At 35.8% G+C, this 23052-nt stretch overlaps 1 protein-coding gene across 9 annotated transcripts in view; it reads left to right on the forward strand.

The window, feature by feature from the left end:
• Positions 1-23052, forward strand: part of LOC126335019 (ryanodine receptor) — a 691249-nt gene that overhangs the window by 301043 nt on the left and 367154 nt on the right. For 5 of the 9 annotated variants that reach the window (XM_049997851.1, XM_049997849.1, XM_049997853.1 and 2 more), the window contains 5 exons: positions 444-517; positions 607-686; positions 7875-7962; positions 17305-17425; positions 22707-22806. In XM_049997851.1, coding sequence (XP_049853808.1) covers positions 444-517; positions 607-686; positions 7875-7962; positions 17305-17425; positions 22707-22806 — 463 coding nt within the window. Of the gene's footprint in view, positions 1-443; positions 518-606; positions 687-7874; positions 7963-17304; positions 17426-18529; positions 18630-22706; positions 22807-23052 lie in introns of all 9 variants that reach the window. The other 4 variants (XM_049997852.1, XM_049997850.1, XM_049997855.1 and 1 more) reach the window with 1 other exon arrangement.

The raw sequence follows: 23052 nt of genomic DNA on the forward strand, positions 1-23052 counted from the left end.
TTGTTGATTGATGTTTCTGTGTTCTTTTATATTCCACCAGTCACCAACTTACACAATTCTTCCATCAAATACACAGTAGTAACTCACTAATACTCCATAACTGAATAAACTGATTTTATTTTCACTATTTGAAAATGACAGTCATAAGTGAAACACGGAACTACTTGAAAAACAGAGGGAAAACATGGCATCAGCAAAGTTATGCCAGTAGACCATGAATAATGTACACATTTTTAATTGATACCCAAAGTTGACACTTCTCACATTGCCATTAAACAAACAGCTTTATACTATGAATATATTCCAGATGCCTCATGTTGTGTGAAACTTTCTTACTTTTCCAGTTGTTGTTTAGGTTTACTCTCTGCATCACTAGTGAATGTAAAATATTTGTAATCATGATAACAATTCATTGGAAATAACTCTTATCTCTTTCATTACAGGATCCTGATATGAGAAGAAGCCCTCACCTGGTGCCTTACATAAAAGTGGATGAAGCAATCAAGAAAGCAAATAGGTGCAGTATCTGAAACTGGAATATTTATCATAATTTACCATTACATTATCATGTATTTAGTTGATCTAATAAACATACCAAATTTTCAGGGATACTGCAAGTGAAACAGTTCGCACATTGCTTGTATATGGGTACAATTTAGAGCCCCCAACTGGAGAAGCAAATGAAGGTAAGTTTTTCCAAAATGGTTTCTTCTGTCTCGGAGACTAGAAATGCGATATGTGGTATTTTTCTGCTGCGTTCTGAAATATGCATGACATAATATTTCAACATTCCAACTGATGACTATATACAGATAAGATGATAGTGCCAGGTTGCACTGAACTGATACTGAAGGCATATGCTGTGACACAAAAGTACTGTCCATTTGTGAAAAATCAGACCTATGTTTTACAGTGTTCTTCCATACTTTCCCATGCTTACCCTTATCAACTTGCCATAATCAGTGTTATCATTTACAATATTCAAAAACTCTTATTTGCTGTGCTCCAGATTTTATATATTTTTGTGTCTAAACTTAATGGTCAGATCATGTTGTTATTAATTGAGAGTGAATGCAACATAATGACAAAAATTTTATGCCAACCTACCCTGCCCTTAAAAAAATGAAAGAGAAGATTAGTATGAAAATGTTGATAGGAATTTTTTAAGAGTATGATTCTTCGTACCTTTTTCTGATCTATGATCTTTTCTTTGAGCGAATGAGCAGATCATTTTGTCAGTGGACTGTTCACAATGGCAGTTCACATAACTAGATATTTTTCATCTTCAATAGAAAAGTTTCTTGCAGTTACAAATAATTTTCATTTTCTACCTCCAACGATGTTCCATTGAAATATAATTGTTCAGTTCATTTGTAAGCTGAAAATCGAGCACCACTGTTAATGGAGGAAGCTGCTTTTCTTGGAATAACATTACAGCTGCCATACAGGATGACTGAGAATCAATGTCCATTCTTGTAATGTGGAATAGTGTGCTGAAACTTATGTAGATTTCGTGCATATGTGTTTCTTGTGTTAGTATTATTAGTATCAGGCATTGTTAGTATTATTTGTATGAGGCATGTCCAGAAAGTAAGTACCATTTTGTAAAAAAAACTCATAAAAACATTTTTTTAAAAAAACCAAAATTTATTTTTACATGAAAGAGCATTTTTTAAACTATTTCTCTATGGAGATGTTGAATAAGGTTTTGAGTGATGCCAGCAGAATGGAGAAGTGTGTTGTCCTGCAGAACACAGAGCCTTGGCTGAGCATTCGATGCCATTTTAATTGTGTGCCAAAGTTTTCTCAGTGTTTCATAGTATTGCACCACATTGATGGTTTCACCTCTGAAAAGGAACTCAACAAGCCAAATGCCCTGTCTATCACAGGATACAGTACATATGATTTTTTTGTGCTGCTGATGTTTGAATTTTTGTTTCTTGGGGGATCATGAGTGCCTCCACTCCACTGACTTATTTTGACTGTGGAGTCATAACAATATATGTCAACAGAATGCCATAGTTCAGTCACAGGAAAAACCATATATAACACTATTATACCGGGAATAAGGTGTATAGTATACACATCATAAACATGCCTACTTTCCACAACTGTCATATAATGTTACCCCTTTTACGGGATTTGACCACGATGTATGGCTAATGGAGGTGGAAGTCAGACTAGTAGTTCTTTTCCTACGAGTTTTCTAGCTGTTAGAAAGAAATGCAGTAAAAATGGAATATTACTGAATCTAGTACCTTTCTGCTCTAAGTTCATTAAGTGGTTTCTCTACTTGATTTACGTTCACCAGCCTATGTCAGCAAACAAATGATTAAGTTTCAGAAAAGCAGAATAAGTAAATTTGGCTTACTTTCCTGCTGTTTCCTAACATAACTTCAGAAATAAATATAACTTTATGGGATATGGTTCTGAGAAAGACACAGGAATCTTTCAGCTACTACATCCACATACGTAAATAGTTTTGATCTAGAAAGGCCACAAATTTTTAATTGTCACTATGTGCAAAATAAATAAATAAATTGGCCATGGAGGGGGACTTCTACATTTGCAATTTTGGTAACCAACAAATTAAACTCTTAAATATTCTAATAGAATAATACAAACATTTAAGTTTACTAAGGAACTTTGTTTTATCTTTCTCTTAACAAATGGCCATTCTGTATTGTCATCAGTATTTTCATGTTACCCTGCTTCAGTATTACTGAGCCTCATAAGGAATTTTCGTTTTGTATCTCTTTGTACTTTATTAAATTTCATTTATAACTGAAAGAGTTTTATCTTTACTTTACTCAAAGATTATTTACTCACTTTCACTTTACCTATTACCACTAAGAGAGTAAGAATATTATATGATTAATTGTCTGAAATCAACTACTTCAGTACTTAAGCAAAATTTTATTTCAGCACTTCTACTACATAAATCACACAGTACTTTTGCCTGCACTTCAAAAGTTAGTTAATGACAATTATTTTCAAACATTTATTTAAAGATCAAAATCAGTGCTTGCAGACACTGAGTAAAGCACTTCAAATGTTTTTCTAACAGGTTTACACAAAATAATCAAACACCAAGAAACGACCCTGTATAGGTGAATGATTAGGAATAAAATAACACGATGAACCAAATTTTACATTTAATACAATATTTTTTTTTAAAAAAAGGTTCATTTTGAATTAATGATTTATGTTTCTACAGCTGTAATTATACAGTTCGTAACCTGTTGGCTGTAGGCATTGGATGTGGCGGAAAATAATGGTTGCTACACTACCCATGGTACAGCGTACTAGTTTCTTGGAGTATGGACTAGTTAATTCTTCTTGATGTCATTTTAAGGTTCATAACATTGCCCAACATCTTGTACCAAAACCATAATAATTCAGCTGTCACCATCTGAGGCTATTATGCAACAGTTTCCAGGCAAGGCATCACCTGCTCCATCTGAGTGTTGTCTCTTTCACTGCTGCCTACAGACAGTATCTACTCATTCCCATTCACTCTATACATAGCATGGCAAAAACCCAAGCCATCTTTTACGCTTCCCACAGTAACTTCCATACAGTACAAAAGCCCTCCGTCTTTTACATGATGCATATCCTACACATTGTCCCTGAGTGTGTGCCATTTTATGCAAATGACAACTCGTAGAAATATGTAAAATTACATACATGAACATTTTCGTTTCATTAATCTATGACAAAATATTATTTAGTTAATTATACACTTCACATATTTCTTTACATAAGTTACAAATATATGTTAGGAAAGCACTCTAACATGACATATATCACACTTTGCAAATAGTCTTTGCATATCACTGTTATGTTGTGATAAAGTTTAAAGGCAAAAAGATTTTTATAAATTAGATAACTGATTGAACAATAGTGTTATAGAGTGTAACAATACCAGAGAAGGAAAGTTGCTACTCACCATATAGCGGAGATGCTGAGTAGCGATAGGTGCAACGAAAATATTCACACAATTATAGCTTTCGGCTATAAAGGCCTTTGTCAGCAGTAGACACACATACAGTATAGAGTGACTTGACAGACGCAAGTTTTGTCACCAGACACAATTCTGTTTAATAATTCATCTCCGTCATCACTGTATTGGATTAAAAATATCAAAGCACTGCCAAGTAACTTCATTTTGAGGACATCCATAAGCATTTTCAGGAACCAGCAGAAACACAATTAGCAATAATTTAAGAAATTTGTGACAATATTATGCAAAACTGTTTTTGAATTTTGTGGAAAGTCATCACAAAGCATTCTTATTGTGAACCACCTGTTTTCACAATTTTTCTTGTTCAGTTTATCAACCCAACTATCATTGACATCTTGCTGTGTCATGAACACTGCTTTGTTAATTTCTTCCCACCCCTCTGTCCATCCCCCTCCCCCATCTGACCTTGAGTCTTGTTTCTTGTTATTTCAAATTCAGATTCAGTAGTAGTATTTTAATTATAAACAAATAAGCCATAAATACAACTTTTCTGTCTACTAACAACCTACTACTGTTGTATAATTGTCTCACCCACTTTCTCATCATTTCATCAGCCATTATATTTTCATCTTAAATCTCTACAAGATGATGATGAATATCAGCAGTATTAACATTTGTTGCATTCAAAAACCATATTACAGAAAGTGTTTAAGACTCGGTGGACCCAGAGATTGTCTTAAACATTTTCAATGATCACTAACCAATGTAAACATAACACAATCTGACTTTAATAGTGTCAGTGGAAAGACAGTGAAACAGAGAGACAAGTGCAAATGTGCAGAACTCTGACTCTAGTGCTGTGGTATCAGTAGAACGAAATGGTACTTACTTTCCTGACACACCTCATAACTCATATCTATATTCCATATAGTGTTAAACACTTCGTGCAAGATCAACTCCCCTGGTCATGTCTGTGCACAGCATCACCAGTGATTCATAAAGCACACTGCAGAGGGCCAGTGTAACTTCATGAAATACACTGTGTTGCTTCCAGTGAGGTAGTGCAGTAGATAGTGTAGGGAATAATCTGCCCACTCATCAGTTTGCAGACCTGTGAAGAAGGGAATTGCATGACAACAATCTGACAACCTACCTTATCTCATGCTTCTACATTCCACCCATGCCCACTCCACACTGTTACATCCCATCCCTTAATAAGGCTCAACTGCACTTAGATGTGGTACACACATTTAATATTTGTTCTTAATCTATTTTATTTAACAGTAAACAGTCATTTTATACCATTAAAATGCTACTTCTGATAATCTGTGATTTTTCCATCCCCTGCATGTGGAAACTGTTAGATGTAGAGAAAAAATAATAGGAGCTTTTTTGTAGGGAGTTTAATATACTTTAAAATGATCATAAACAGTCTTGACCACAAGATACCTTTATTTTTATTGTTACTGGTTACAGTCAGGGAGATGATCTTCAGACCTCATACTGAAATATGAAAATAAAATGCATTAAGAGGTATGTGTACAAATAGTAGTAACATATAAAATACATATTATATAACAAATAATAAGAGAATGTAATTGAATAGATAATAAAATCTTCTCACCAAGTGACGGCGGGAGAATATACGTGTGCATACACACACACTCAGACAGGTTTAACTTGGGTTACTCTCATTGTTAAATAATAAAAGAAGAAATTATACCCATGCTAGTAGGTGGTGACAGCTTAAATATGCGATGCTCTGCCCATCGCACACTGGGTTACATCAGTGATAGCCAGTCATGCATACAGGACATGAAACAGCTGCGACAGTAAGATATATACAGAATGTTTGCATGGAAGCTATTGACAGTTGAAGAAATAGGTGCCTTATGTTGTTTACAGCAACTGTTGTAAACAGCATTTTGTCAATCTGTGATAGAAAATATATACAAAAAGAAGATAACCAGTCATAATTGGTTGTGGGAACACCAATGGTCATCTGTGGGGATTTATCACAAACTCATATATTGCATGGCAGGAAAGATGGTGGTTAAGCGATGCTAACAGTTCCCATGGAGACGGAATGGTCATATTGATATGCATCATCTAACAGAAAGGATTTCAGAGCTGCAACTGTGGCTGGATGTCACATATGTACTGGCATGCAGGACAACATTTAGAACTGCATGTCAGGTCTTGCATGTTGCTCCTAGATCATACCGGCAGTGGAAATACTGCTTTACTGAAGCCATTATTTACCGTCGAAGAGGCATGAAAGTGTCGATGTGCACGTTTCACAGGTGATGATTTCAAAGTTGTGACAGCGGTTTTGACAGGCTATCTCTTTTTTGCATATACTTTTGTCACAGATTGACGAAATGCTGTTTATAGTAGTTACTTTATATAAGCACCTGTTTTTTTCATTTGTTGTTAGCTTTTGTGTAATCATTTTGTACATACCTTACTGTAACAACTGTTTTACATCCTGTATGCCTGACTGGCTATCACTGATGTAATTTGGTGAGTGTTGGGCAGAGCATCAGAAATTTAACCAACGGCTACATTGCTCTCCTAATGCCTGCTCCATTCACCATCACTGCCTACCAACATGGTACAATTTATTCTTTTATTATTTATTGTGTAAGATGTATTTTACACATTACTACTATTTGCATTCCTCTTAACGCATTCTATGTTCATATTCCAGTATGAGGTCTGAAGATGGTCAGTAACTGGCTGAAAACTGTAACCACAAAAATAAAGGTTTCTTGCAGTCATGACTGATTATGTTCAGTTTAAAATACTAAGAATAACCACTGTTCTCCATGATAAATGTTCTCAAAAATTACAAATTTAATGTAGTTTAATTTTGTACTAGAAAACATTTATGCTAGACACCCCAGTTTTGAGTCATTTAAGAGAAACATAATAAGCCTCCACCACCACCACATGCTCAAACCGACAAATGAGAATTTTTAGTTATGTTGTTCATGACATTCGCTCCTGCCACAGTAGAAAAAATTGTGACTACACCAATTTATTCGTCTATTGGACTTTTTTTTGTCTTTGTTGACTGGGATATAACTTGAACACACAGACGCCACTCTAGCACTGCATTGGTCCACTTCTTCAGTTGGTACCTGCTGCTAAACACACCAACATTTATTCAAATAAATTAGACCCACATGTCTGGCCCTCTTTGCAACTTTCATTTTGCAGGTCTAAACTCATAGGAAATACAAGGACGGGTAATACACAGTGTTGTGAGGATAGTCTACCACTTAATGTAGGATGTGATGTGGAATAACAGGCAGTCCAAAGGAAAGTTAAACTGTAGACATTCTGAGCTGTTAACATTAATTTGTCTTCAGGACAAAATGGTAGACTGGCTTGAGTAGTAATGTTAGTGATATGATCAACACTGTAAGGCATGGAAGGGGAACAGCTTTGCTGAAATACAGCCTACCATCTAACCCTCCACATTTCTTTTTCCTTTCTCATTTTTTATTGCTTTGTTCTCTTTTTCACTGTTAAATATGTCTTTTGAGAGTACTGGAATTTTGCTTCCTGAAATTAAAGTATTGGCCAGCTATTCTGTCTCTGTGTAATTTTGCAGTTCAAATAAGTGTTGACTTGGATACATGCTTTGAAATGTGTTATGGGATAGTAGTGGAAGTTCCTTGTTAGCTTTAGTAGGTTTATTTACATTTTACATAAAAATCTGGAGACATTACATTTCATTCTGTCATGTTAAATGGAAAAAAAGTGAATTCATTGGGTAATTTCATATGCTTATTTCTGTATAGCCTTAGATCATAGTAGCACAATTAGGTAGGAGTTTATTATTCTAGTTCATTACTGATGTATGTAAATACTGTACTAAACTACCTTTTGTTTATATTTTCAGCTTTGCTTGCTGAGGCCAATAGAAACAGACAGACTCGTTTCAGAACATATCGTGTTGAGAAGAATTATGCTGTTTCTAGTGGGAAATGGTGAGTTCCACTTGTTGCTACTTAAAGGAAGCACTGCTTTATTAAATATACTCATATTTTCAACAGAGATATTGAAATGTCTAGACTACTAACTGGAAGACTGTACTTAAAAAACCATCATTTCAGTAAAACTACAATGAGAACTTAATTTTAGTGATCTGTAGCTGTGCCCTTTTTCATCAGTGTGAACGTGTTTGCCTGTTCTTATTTTGTCAGTTACTTTCAGTATTTCCTCAGACATATTTGTCGTTTTTCTTCTTCTGGTTATATACATAGCAATGTACTGTAAAGTCCCTGCCAGAGAGTACTGTTTATTGTTTGCATAAAGTTTCTTCCATTACTATTCCTAGATGATGGATGAGAAGAAAGACAGCTTACAATCCTCTGTGTGATTTTTATTATTCTAATTTTAGCTTCAGAGTCTACTGCAATGACATGTAGGGGACTGAAGAATGTAGTGAAGAAGATATTGAAGAAAATCTTTTGTTACTTCACATACACTCTTCCATTAGGCATATGAACCTGTGATCATTTTCACTGTCCACCTTTGTATACTCTTGATTACTGCTGTTAGCACAATCTCTTATTAATTTCACATCCTTGAGCTGCATTCGAATATATTTTCATAGGAAAGTTACAGTGACCTAGTATCCTGCCAGATAAGTGTAGTCATCCATTTACTATAGTGCAGTCTGGGCTATCTGATAAATTGACTTCCCCATCATTTATTGATAACTAACTGTATGCAGCCATACTCTGGAAGGAAGGAAGAATGGGTTTAACATCCCATTGACATCAAGGTCATTAAAGGTGGAGCACAACCTTGAATTGTATCAAAGATGGAAAAGAAAATTGGACATACCCTTTTGAATGAAGGCATTCCGGCATTTGCCTGGGACGATTTACGGAAATCACGTAAAACCTAAATCTGGATGGCCAGATGCAGGTGTGAGCCATTGCCCTCCCGAAAGCAAGTCCAATGTGCAAACCAATGCACCACTTCACTCAGTCATGCTTTTCTGTGGCTCAGTCTGCTTAAATGTAAAAGAAAGAAAAGAGAAAGCACACTTTTCTAATATGTATGGGAATTAGATATATGTCCAGATCTCCCCTTCCCCTTCCTTTGTCCATCTCCTGCTCCTACCCCATCTGTTTGCTCATCACCTCCTCCCCCTCCCTCTCTCTGTCCATCCTCCTGCCCCCCTCTCTCTCCACCTCCTTCTACCCCCCTGTCTCTCTCCCCCTCTCCCAGTCCATTGCCTCCTCCGCCCTTTCTCTGTTCATCTCCTCTTGCCCCCACCCCTGCTCTGTCCATCTCTTCCTTTGCGTTTTCTAAGTCCATTTCTTCCCACCCCTCTGTCCATCACGCCCTCCCCACCCCCAGCTGACCTTGAGTCTTGCTTCTTGTTATTTCAAATTCAGATTCTGTAGAAGTATTTTTATCATAAACCAATAAGCCATAAATATAACTTTTCTATTTACTGACAGCCTTCTACTGTTGTATATTTTATAATGTTTCTCTATTATTACATCTATATAACATCATATATTACATATATTTATATATTACATATATTTTAAAAACACACACATCTTAGAATTCAATATTGTGCTAAAATTTCAAAGCAATCAGTCAAGAACTTTTGGAGATTTGAGATTTTGAAGAAACGAAGATCTATGTATGTACATATATACACACATCAAAAAAAAGTTTTGCATCACCACAGATCCGAGAGTTCCAGAACCTGTACAGAAAATTGGAATAGAGATCAACATAAACATCATTTGTGCCCTTTTTATTGCTCATGAAAACCACACATTGCATGTTGTACCACCATACAGCAAGACTTTCAGAGGTAGTGCTCCAGATTGCTGTACACACCAGTACCTCTAATACCCAGCAGCACATCCTCTTGCATTGTTGCATGCCTGTATTTGACGTGGCATACTGACCACAAGTTCATTAAGGCACTGTTGGTCCAGATTGTGCCACTCCTCAATGGCGATTCGACATAGATCCCTCAGAGTGGTTGGTGGGTCATGTTATCATGAAGGAAGTCATTCACAAGATGTGCATGATGGGAGTGCGAATTGTTGTCCATGAAGATTAATGTTTCGCCAATGTGCTGTTTATATGGTCGGTTGGAGGATGGTATTCATGTATTGTATAGCCGTTACAACAGCTTCCATGACTACCAGCAGCATACGTCGGCTCCACATAATGCCACCCCAAAACAGCAGGGAACCTCCACCTTGTTGCACTTGCTGGACAGTGTGTCTAAGGTGTTCAGCCTGACCAGGTTGCCTCCAAACATGTCTCCGTTGATTGTCTGGTTGAAGACTGATGTGACACTCACCAGTGAAGGGAATGTAATGGTAATCCTGAGCAGTTCATTCGGCATGTTGTTGGGCCCATCTGTACTGCACCTCATGGTCTCGTGGTTGCAAAGATGGACCTCGCCATGGACGTATGGATTGAAGTTGCTCATCATGCAGCCTATTGCGCACAGTTTGAATCGTAACGCGATGTCCTGTGGCTGCATGAAAAGCATTATTCGACATGGTGGCATTGCTGTCAGGGTTCCTCTGAGACATAATCCATAGGCAGCGGTCATCCATTGCAGTAGAAGCCCTTAGGTGGCCTGACCGAGGCATGTAGTCGACCGTTCCTACCTCTCTGTATCTCCTCCATGTCCAAACCATGTCGCTTTGGTTCACCCTTAGACACCTGGACACTTCCCTTGTTGAGAGCACTTCCTGGCTCAAACTAGCAATGCAGACATGATTGAACCGCGCTATTGACCGTCTAGACATGGTTGAACTACAGACAACATGAGCCGTGTATCTCCTTCCTTGTGGAGTGAGTGGAAGTGATTGGCTGTCAGACCCCTTCCATCTAATAGGTGCTGCTCATGCATGGTTGTTTACATCTTTGGGCAGGTTTAGTGACATCTCTGACCAGTCAAAGGGACTGTGTCTGTGATTCAGTATCCACAGTCAATGTCTATCTTCAGGAGTTCTGGGAACTGGCTTGATGCAAAACTTTTTTTGATGTGTGTTGAAAATGTAGGTGTTCCTAATAACAAATCCCTGAAAGTTTTTGACTGATTGCTTTGAAATTTTGGTATCATCCTCCATTGGTATACACACGTTTTTATTTACGTATTTCTTAAATATATTAATACATAAATTTATATAAATTTAATAATAGGGAAATGTTGTTACAAAAATGCCTCAAAAAGTTACATATACATATATTATACATCATACATTAAAGAATTAGGTACCTAAAAACACACATTATGTCATGTCAAAATATTAAAGCAACCACTCAAAAACTTTCAGAAGTTAACGATTTTCAACAAACCAACTTTTACATTTTTATAACATTGTGCCTTTTATTACATATATACAAGATAGTGTTCCAGTAGATATAAAAAAATGTGAGTATTCAGATGCAATGTTGTATCAGAGTTTCACAGCAGTCAGTGAAGAACTTTCAGAGATTTGAGATTTTGAAGAATGAACATCCAAATTTATACTTATATAGAAACTGTAAATGTTACTAACTGCAAATCTCCAAAACATTTTGGCTATATGGTTTGAAATTTGACACAACATTCCATTGGTATACATGTTTGTTTTTATATACCTATGTTTAAATATATTTAATATAAAATTGTTTATAAGTTTAATGATAGGGAAACATTACAAAAAATCTCAAGAAGTTAAGAGTGTGTGTGTGTATAAAAGAAGTGATGCCTAAAAACGTACTTGCATTAGAATACATTGTTATGTCAAAATTTCAAAATAATTGGTCATGAACTTTCAGAGATACATGGTTGTTTTCAGTTCCGCAGTCATAACCAGTTCTGAGACTAAGCACGACCTCTCGAGCTTTTTCATGCTAGGAAAAAATAGAATCAGAAACTGCAGAATTTTGAGAACATAAAGAATGTGACAATAGCCAAAATAGCATAGCTTTTCATTTTTTTCTTGGGTAGTATGAGTAGGTTGAAATAGGGAATTCAGGACAGAAGGCCCAGTAAGTTGCTTCATCAAAATATAAGGGATATTCAAGTAGAAAAACGTAGTTGAACTGATGATAGACATTTATGCTAACATTATTTATATTTCTCAGCATCATTTACGTAGATAAGAAATAAACATCTTTCTTTAGGGGGATATATTTTATATGGTGATGATAAGGAGAATATCTTTCAGGTAGGAGGAGTGGCCATTTATACCAAATGTTGTGTTCACATATCAAAGTACTTTACAGAACAAATTTTTGAATAATTTGCAGGAGTGTGTGAATTTTCTAGAAAACATCTGTAATTGTAGTCCTCTACAGGTATCTCAGTTGGCACTATAGGAATATCCTCTCAAAACTTGACACTTCATTAAATTTAGTTGCTAGGGTATAGTTCCTTTTAATTTTGTGAGAATATCTGAATATTGACTTTCTGACTGATTCTCCAGGGAAAATATTGTTAATGGATCTACTTTAGTCATGGTTCAGACAGTGTACTTTCCAACTAGAATACAGAAAGTAGTAGCATAGATATCACAGATGAGATCTCCAGAAATTGACCTGTAGTTGAGAGGCCCATTTTGAGAACAATTAGTAATGAGCTATTAGATTGTGGTGCACTAATGTTAACACTGAAACGAACTAAGGAACAATCAGAGCCCAAGGAAGTAAATAAAAAAATTAAAGATATGGATCCACTTGTAATGAAAAGACGTCTCAGATACACTTTGCAAGGAGTCTGCACTACAGACAACTGTTTTCAAAGTATCATTATGGGTCCAACACTTTAACTTGGCCGCTCTCTGGTAAGTGAAATTCGGGTGACTTTTTGCCTCTCCAGAATATTTACACTCATTGCCAACCTTAGCTACATAAGGAGCATCATTGGAGCAAGTAGCCATTGTGAGTATATTTTTGGTTTGTGTAACCAACCCGATTGTTAATATTATTTACAAAAATGAGTGAAGAGATTGTACTTATCTGACAAGCAACTCAGTAACTCAAATATCAAAGTGACACTCACTTTCATGTCACTTGGATGATGTTTTAATGGTTCACCCATTAGATGTTCGTTTCTGTAAGTTTCGTAAGTAAGCTGACTGCCCTGAAAGAAGGAGATGAGGCTTGTTCTGCAGCCAGTGCACTACTAGTTGATCTCAAGTTTCTGCTCCCAGCATCCACCCCTCCTGGGCCAAGTAAAAGTGTACTATCTGTACTTCCATTGATAGTTAAATTCCCTCAAAAATTTCAAGAAGAAATTCAGTACTAATAAGCAACCAGTTTGCCATTAAGGCGATAAAATGTTATGTAAGGGGAAGAAGAAGGTGCCTCACTATATAAAGGACAGTCAAAGACCAGTTACATAATTTTACTAAAGGCAATATTGTAAAGTGGCAAAGAATGTTACCATTTTAAAACAATACATTACACATAGAATACAGTTATTTCTGGAGATGAAGTGAAAGCTGTATGTTTAGTAACTATGGAAGTACCAGGGCAGAAGATGTGTGTTCAACATATTAAGCCTATTCTATGGGAGAATAATACTGTTGTTGATCCACCACATTATTTAATGATATCAAAAGAAAGACCCACGTATGAAAATTATAAAATTGTGAGACAAAATTTTTGGCCTATTTTAGTCACATATTTTCCATTGCATACTGATATGGGTACATTCCTGTTACATCAGTGAAATTCTTAAAATTCAAGAAATAATAATCAGAATAATGAGTGAAGTCAATTCTAAGGATCACTGATGACCCCTCTTTATTGGTCTTAAGATGTTAACTGGTGTGAACTTGCACATCTATGCAACATTACTTTATGCCAAAAGCAAGTTAAGTGAGTTTCACTCCAAAGAGAATATATACGTTCACCACACTAGAGGCAAACTACAATTGAATACACTGAAACACAGACTGACAAAGACTGTGAACTCTTATAAAATAACTTGCTTAAAACTATCCAATAAACTTCCAAAATGTGCTTGGGCCTTGCCCAACAATATTGTCAAAGTTAAGATTTATGACTGGTTACTGAAACATCTGTTTTACAAGATAACAGAACTATATAAAATAAACAAAATTGACTTTGGATTTTAAGAATATTTGTAAGAGAAGTTGAATTAAATTTTGTAAGAACTTCTCTGTAAAAATTTGCTGAATTGATTAGGAACCAACCACAGGCAACTGAACAAGCAACACAACATGTTAGGGTCAGCATGAATAAAGAACTGAATTGAATACCTTCAGGAGGTAAAATTTTTAGTACTATCAATAGTTGCCCATAAAAGTACAATAAATTATCCTAGCTTTTGGAACTATTAATTCCTTGCACAGGGAGGAAAGAGAGATTGGGTTCAATACAATTTTAAAAAAAGGCAGGTCACTCAAACCACAGGATGAGAAAGGTCCATCTGTAGTGGAGGCAAATATAAATGGGCACAACAGAGAGAGCAAGAGGTAAAAGGTACAATATTGATGAGCATAGTGTCAGCTTCTGCCCAGACATGATGAGGACAGAGTGAGAAGTAGAGATGAATTACAAGGGGTCCTTATCATTTCTCATTGTTATTATTATTGTTAATATTATTATTATTATTATTATTATTATTATTAGAATTTTTAATTATGTATTTTTATTTCATTATTTTCTTCCTTCTTCTTTCACCTATGGACCATTGTTGTTTCACCCCTTTATTCTTTCTTTTTTTCCACATTTGTCTCATCATTTATCAGTATTTCTCTCTCATTTCCTCTGTCTAAGTAGCTTCAGTCCTCTTTATGGGTGTCTCGTGGAAATCTTTCAAATCTTGCAACTTCTCTCTGAATGGCAGTCATTCCTCAGTGTCTTATGGTAAATTTGTAGTTCTCCACTATGTATAACCCTTAAGACTAGATCAGAGTAATTAAAACATGCACAGAGACATTTAAGCACTCACTCTTCTTGCATTCCATATGTGAATGTAATGGGAAGAAGTCCCAATATTTGGTATAGTGGGAAGTACCCATTGCCATACAGTTCATATTGGTTTGCAGAGTGTGGATGTAGATGTGAAATTTACAAATAACAGTATCCAATTCATAATTGCAGAACAAGGCACAGAAAAGACTTTCATATGGTCAGCAGAAGGCTAACATAATAGAAAAAAGCATATTACAAGGGAGAAATATTGTATGATTCACGGCCAGATTAACTGAAATCATTCTCTGGATGAAATTTGAAAAATGAGCTGAAACAATAGCTCATATTGAAATGACCATATTACACAGAACTGACTTGAATTTGCCTTGGAAATATAATGAGAAACTTTTTTAAATGTAATGATTAATATCACTCATACACAGTTGTGCTTAAAAACATTCCCTCTTTTTGTAATATAGAATTTATAACTTTTATGCACATATACCATGTATGTAAATATTCTAGAACTGCTTATGTGAAACGTTATATAGATTGTTACACAACTGTAAAAAAATAGAACTCTCTCAAAAGCAAAATGTTAGTGTTACCAGTTGACCAAGTAATTAGTTAAGTCAAATGTTTTATAATTCTTGTGATTCTTTAGCTTTTTGGAAGTATTTTATTCGGGATTTTCTGTAGAAACATCGTGATTATGTCTTCACTGTAAGAATAATCTCCTATGCCACTGACTCAGAAACACCAAAACTTGTGTTTCATTGTCACTGTACAATGCGCACATCATCATAGTCTGGGGCAGCTCTTTCCATTTACAGAGTAAATTTGTCACCCAGAAGAGGATATTCAGAATGAACTCTGGCGTCAGTTTGCAAACTTTGTGCAGGGCATTGCTAAAGTGTCTCAGAATTCTAACTCATCACACTGTACATATATTTGCTTACTGAATTTGTTGTTGGAAATGAAAATGCCTTGTGGCCAGGGCCTCCCGTCGGGTAGACCATTCGCCCGGTGCAAGTCTTTCAAGGTGACACCATTTCAGCGATTTGGGTGACAGTGGGGATGAAATGATGAACATGGAAGGAAAATTAGGCTTCAACATCCAGTCAGTAATGAGCTCATTAGAAATACAAGAACATGCACTCATTCAGAAGGAACTGCAACATCCAGTCAGAGAATATACAACAGAAAAATGATTTACGTTTGGGTTGCAGTTCTTTTACTATGGTTTTAGAAGGTATGTGCTGTTTTGCAAGTTCAGTTTTCAGTAGGCTTCCTGCAAAACTGGAAATCATGAGTAATAAACCTCAGCTTTTCAAATTTAAGCTGAAAGGCTGAAGGCTGGCTTGTGGCACACTCGTTTTATTCTCCACCCGACTTCTTCACGCTAGTTACGACCCTTTTGCTGTAATGTGTTACTTATTTGGGTGCACATGTGTAGTTTTCTATTTTTTTTCATTTTTAAAATTTCTTTTATTAACATCCTTTGACTTAATGTATGCTTATGATGTTGGAGTGCCTATGTTATTCTGATTATGATGCATGCATGCATGCATGATCAAAGGAACTTTGCATCATAATCTGAATAAGAGAGGCACTGCAATATCATATTTATCTGCCGATATTGGATAAGAGACTTTAAAGTACAACATCTAACCTGTTCATAAGGATGTACGAGTTCGGGTTATAGACACATGGTTGACGACATATAGAAGTTTGGGTCTGGCCGTGAGTTGTGCACGGATAGCCAAATGGTAAGGCGCCCACACACGATAAGCAGGAAATCCAGGTTCGAGTTCTGATCCGGCACAAATTTTTGTCATCATCATTCCATCCTATAGCTGATGGTAGTCCTTATTTCCAATTGTGAATTCATTAGATGTGTAATGTGTTTGATTTGTACCATGACCTGTTGGCTATAGCTCACGTTTCCATGAAATTCAAGGAGAAATGAACGTATAATCTACATTCTAGAAAATTCGCTGTCAGTATTATATCCTCTTTGTAAAAAGGGAGAGAAGTAGGTTTACCTTCCTGCCATTGACTAGTGTGTTGATATTTTTCACGCTTAACAAACCAATTGTTCATATGGGGCATGGATCCACTTTCTAACAGCTGCTACACTTTTGTTAGTGTAAGCCTTTTATTGGTCTGCATCCCTGAAGGATCTCCTTCATGGAGAGATCTTTTGAACACAATGAACAAATAGTACTGGTGGTGCTTTGAATTTCGTTTTCTTTGTGGATTAAAGTAAATGGCTCATGTCAAACATATTGTCACACCCCCAGATGTAATTTTGTCATCACTGACATATCCTTACATGTTTAAAGTCTTTAAGTTTAAGTTCTTCTAGTTATTTGTACTATTCTTTGTGTTCCTTTATTTAGGTACTTTGAATTTGAGATAATGACAGCTGGTCCCATGCGTGTTGGCTGGGCTCGAGCTGACTGTAGTCCAGGCTGTCAGCTTGGAAGTGATGAAACTACATGGGCATTTGATGGCTACAATGTAAGTTGCATGCCATAATCATGTCCATTTAAGTTGGAGCCCTGTGTGTGTGTGTGTGTGTGTGTGTGTGTGTGTGTGTGTGTGTGTGAGTGTGAGCGAGTTTGAGGGGGAGGGGGGGGGGGGGGTAGAGAGAGAGAGAGAGAGAGTAGTATACACCATGTTTTTGTAAGTTTGTTTTTCAGTTTCAGACTTATAAGTTTGTTTTTAAATTAATTTGGAAGAGAATATAATTGTAGCAAAAACACATAAAAGACTGACAGGAATGATGTTTTGGTTCCTAATAATAGTAAATTTATGGGCTGTATCACTTGACTTATCCGTTATAGATAGGCCTGTTAACTATTTTCACATTTGCATTATTTAACTATAATTTTCTCTTTGCTATAAAAATTCAAATGTTGTTCTTAAAAACCCATTTAGTATAATGACAAATGATTGAAAATTAGTTGCTAGATACTGTGTTTGACTAGCAAAATAAACTTATGAAATCTTCTTGAGTGCCTTTCAAGCAATAATATCAAATTACGGCAACTGTTTGAAATGTTTCTTACATATTCACATGAAATACTGCTTTATAGTTTGCAATATGTTAAAAACTTTGGATTCTAGTCAGATGAACCTAACAAAAATGTAATACTTCACATGAAGACAAAACTATAAAGTTCTTAGTAAAATTTTCCAATCCTGAATGTTATTGCTGTTGGATGCTCAGGAAGAATTCATTGCTATTTTTATGACTTTGGCAAATACATACGATTCTTGTTAGTCATATTCTGTCACAGACATATAAATCATACATTTGAGATACAAAATATATTTTGTGTAAGACACATGCTCTGTGCAATTGATGATGAGATATTCATATTGCTATACATCATAATGCTTTTCACCAGTTCAAATCAGAGTAAATAAAAACACTCATTTGTGCAAAGATGTTATTCATAGTGAAACGAACTAGTGTGTTTCTGTAAGTATTTTAAAAATGTTTTTTTTTAATAATTATTGTGGTGAAACAACAATTTAAATATGTTTCAGAATAGCTTACAAAATACTTACATCAGAATTTGAGTTTTCTGTTATCTGATATGCTTGATCTCAACATAGGCTGTCAAACTACACTTTGGGGCTAGTGATCCCTTTGGCAGACAGTATCAAGTAGGAGATATTATCGGCTGTTTCCTAGACTTGTTTGATAAGACCATCAGTAAGTAAAACACCTGTTTGGTATTGAGTTGTGCCCAAGACTATAATGTGGTCTGCTAATAAATTTAAATGCAGATCAAAATCTGAGAAAGTAGCGACAAAATTTTATTGCCCGCACTACACACAGCTTCTCTGTTATTGTGTGCACAAAAAGTTTATTATTTGCACCTATTCTCATTAAGTGGATATAATGAAACACTCATGTGAAAAATGATGTAAGTCTTGGGCATTACTGTTGAATGAGAATGACTTGCACTGATATGGAATGACTGAATGTCACAGAACCAAACAACTGCTTGCTCCTCTGCTTGCCTTGCATCTTATTATATTTCTCTCTAACAGATGTTCTTACAACCAGCAAACACTGCTGAAAAGTATTGATTTTCTATGTCTTTTTTTCTCAGCCTGTTTTGGCGAAACTTCATTTCAGTTTTGTAGCATATAGCTGTTAACTGTTACCACTTCATGTCATAATATTGTTACAAATTAAACTTACACCTCAGTGTGTAAGGGAAAGTTCTTTCCTGGAATATGACTTACTATCTTCTAATCCATGTTTCAAATTCCTCTCTTTCTCTTCATTTTTTTTTAACAATATAGCTTTTGGGACAGCTATATAAAACAAGGATCTCCTTCCTCTATTTAAACAGTAGGCATATTTCTTTTCTTTTTTACCAATGATACATAACTTACGGATGGCCTTTGTGTAGAATATATTTGAATGTGACATACACTTCACGACTGAAGAGTGTATTAGGTCTTTTTGAAGCAGAATGGCAGTTGGAAAGAACAGAGGGAGAAGGAGAGAAAAGTGGAAGAACTAGGAGGAGCAGGATGATACACAATCCACATTTTGTGCGTTAGCTCTGTAAATCTCTGAGAAAACTATGTGTTTCAAAGAAGATGGTACTGAATCTGCAAAATCTTTTGGATTTATTAAAATGATTTCTGGCAATGCAAGGATATTTGCAGTTGTACCTTGAAATTGACAAGGTTTTCTCTTAACAGCTCAAACAAAATTAATTGTGTTAGATGCATGACAGAGAAATCCTATACATAGTTTAGACAAAAGAGAAGAGCAGCACCCTCTTCAATTTACGAAACAAATACAAATGGTTAGAGATTGCTGAAAGACAAAGACAAGATGGCACAAACACACAATTTAAGTATTTAATAAGTTTGTATTTAATTTGCTGAATAATAAAATTTGCAATCCATTGTCACCAGCCCAAGGTATCTTCAAGAATTATCTTGTCAGATATGTATTTTATAAGGTAGAAAAATCACCTTAAAATTGGAAATGACTTTAACAGAGTAATCACTTCTTGCACATAATGTAAAGCTTATTCTAAAATTTTTGTTCTTTCTTCGACAGTGCCCAAAAATAAAAATTTTCTTGAAACATATTATAAATGACTTATAACATGAAACAATGGAAAGGGCAAGTTGGAATAACAACAATATTATGAAAAGGATGGATTCCAGCTCACCCCACAGAGGAGGTGTTGAGTCGTAGACAGGCTGTTAATCTTTAAAGCTCTCGACCAGGGACAGTGGCTGTGTGTATGTGAGTTATGTTTATGAGAATGTGTGTGTGTATTCTCAGTTTCTGAAGAAGGCCATTTGGCTGAAAACTTAAATGCTTAACAGTCTGTTCTACTTGTCTGTGACTCAACACTTGTGTGTGGAGACTAGCAGTCTGTTCTTTTGGTAATATCGTTATGTACTACTTGTTAACATGTGATCCAGAATCTTAAAATTTCATGTGAACTGCCGAATAATTATTATACATTGCAGGTGTGTGACGTTGCACACTGTAACGTTTATACCTCTTTTGCTGTAGCAATAAGTTTCCTTGATGTAGCATCATATGCGTGCAATAAAATGTACATCTCATTTAAAAGAAAGAGCAAGGCAAATCTTTAAAGGCATCTGGGGTTCAAGCAGCACCAAGCGATGACTGTGTCATCCATCCACCTAGGGCTTAATTTCGACATCATTATCAAGGAGCTTGTGGTTAGCATACTCCTCTTGTGGCCATAAATGTTGGCATTTTATAAATGGGGTTCCAGGTAGTTCCTCAGTTGTCTACACACAACTGAGTGAGTTCAGGACTCAAGTATAGATCCTCTACATGACTGTCCAACACTCAACTGCTCTACTGTGTGAGTATAGCAAAGGAGTCTGAGAGCCCTTCAGGCAACTCTCAGTTTTCATTTTCGTGATAAGTGTATTATTCATTGCTTTCATTAAGGCTGCCAAGCTTCGTCATTCATGCAGAATATGCAGAACCAAAGCTGGACTAATTGCCCGTAATGCAATGGCTTATAAACATGCAGTATTTATATGGGTCATTGCTAAAGGCCAAGAGAACATTTGATTGTATTGCTGCAGAACAGTATCCTACGCCATGCAAGTCAGTGCAATTTGCAGGGTCATATGTCTACTGTGTCTATTTTCTACCTCACATACAGTAGAGTGTCCTTCATTTCTGAAAATGGTCTCATAATTGTTCATCTTCATTTTGATGAGTTCCATTTCCTTATAAGTAACTCTTACAGCCTGCACCAAGTAAAGATGGTACTGTATAAGACTTCATTCATTTGACTCTTTACTATGGTGCTTGCTGCTGGATACTGAGTTTGATATATATCAGCTGTGACCTCAGAAGACTGTTCTCTTAGGCATGCATGCACAGGTTGTGCCTTTCATTCAAGAATGGAAATTTCAGTTTGCATCAAAGCATACACTCCAACAAAATTCTTCAGATTGTCTTGGATGTTCTGTCTGGGGATGAATGCACAAATGTCATTAATAAAAATTTGAGTCTGTGTCATTTGTAACTGTGTGTTTCTAAGTTGCTACAAGCTTAAAAGAAACTGTTGAAGCCTCAGAAGATGAGTAGCACAACCAAAACTGTTTTGCATAATAAAATCATCAATAATTGTATACTGGTTGCATTAACTAAGTATTCGTCTTCTGACTCAAATATTGTTAACATTGTTAATTTTTACTTTCATTCAGTACTACATATGGCTTTGACATATGATAATCAATACATTTATACACTGACTTATTCTGTAAATACATCATTTCATTATCACTGTGTCTTTTGCTTGTGTTCTGTTGTGCAGCATTTTCGGACAGTTGTCAACAAACATGGCAATGCATGTACAGAGTTTATCAGAAATATTTTTCAAAAGTTGGGAGGTGGATTCCTCACACCAAAATGAACAAGAAAGTGGACTGAAACATATATCCCAACAATTATTTAGTTTCTACTTAGTGATGAAAGAACATTTTACAATGTACTGAAGTCAGAAACTTATAACAGTTGTTCAAAATATCTTCAGTTTGTTGCTACAAATGCACTCACTCTTTGAATCATTGCTGTGGTATCATTTCAAACACTTTCAGATAGTGTTGAATGGTTTCACTGTCTTTCATGATATGTAGACAAAGAATCTGTTCAATTTTATAGGTGGCCCCACAGATTCCAATCCAAACGATTGAGGTATGTGGGATGTCTAGTGCATGGAACTGGTTCCTTCCACACTATCCAGCTTTCATGATAGATATCTTCCAGTGTGTTTAAAAGAAAGTGATACATTTCCTAACCACATACTTCTTTTTATCTGCAACGCTACATTCTATAGCAAGTTTGGAAGAGTGGTCTGAGTAAAGTCTTTGTAGACATCACCTGTCAGACATGTTGGGAAAACATATGGACTTACTAAACAGTGACCTACAATTACACCCCACGCATTAGTCTTAAATCTGCATTGTTCCACAAGAACTTGGTGACAAACATTGTGGGAGTGCATAAGAGGGTGGAAGCAAGTGGAGAACAAATTAAATATTTTTTATTCCTGCAAAATTTCCAGAATGTTATTTCCTTAATAGCTTAAAAATGAAAATTGCCCGACGTGTTTATGTACAGACTTTTTTCCTTGTTTTGGTGTGCAGAATCTGGCTCCAAAGTTTGTAAAAGTATTTCTGAGGCACCCTGTATGATTGAGGTTCACAGTACTGTGTTAAGTGGTATCCAGAGCTTACTTACATTTTGTTTGATTTAAAGGAAGTGAAGTATAATTGCGGGCAAGCCGAGACGTTCGGCAAACAGTGGCAAGTGGGAGACGTGGTCGGAGTCTTCCTCGATCTTGTAGATCGAACTATCAGTAAGTCAGGAGGATTATGAACTGCCTTTATGCATTCATCTGAAAAGTAGAACAGCTTTTACAAACACTATTCTTAGTGAAGGCATGTGAAATATTTTCAAGAATTCACTGTGTCATTTTTATTCTGAGACACTTGTGAAAGTAGAAATTGCTATATTTATATATGTAACACAAGATTGATACTGGACTAACTCAGAGTGGCATAGCTGTGTGTACGCTGCCATTATATTTTATATATGGTGTGTT

Source organism: Schistocerca gregaria, chromosome 2, assembly GCF_023897955.1.
Source record: "Schistocerca gregaria isolate iqSchGreg1 chromosome 2, iqSchGreg1.2, whole genome shotgun sequence".
NCBI classification, from domain to species: Eukaryota; Metazoa; Arthropoda; class Insecta; order Orthoptera; family Acrididae; genus Schistocerca; species Schistocerca gregaria.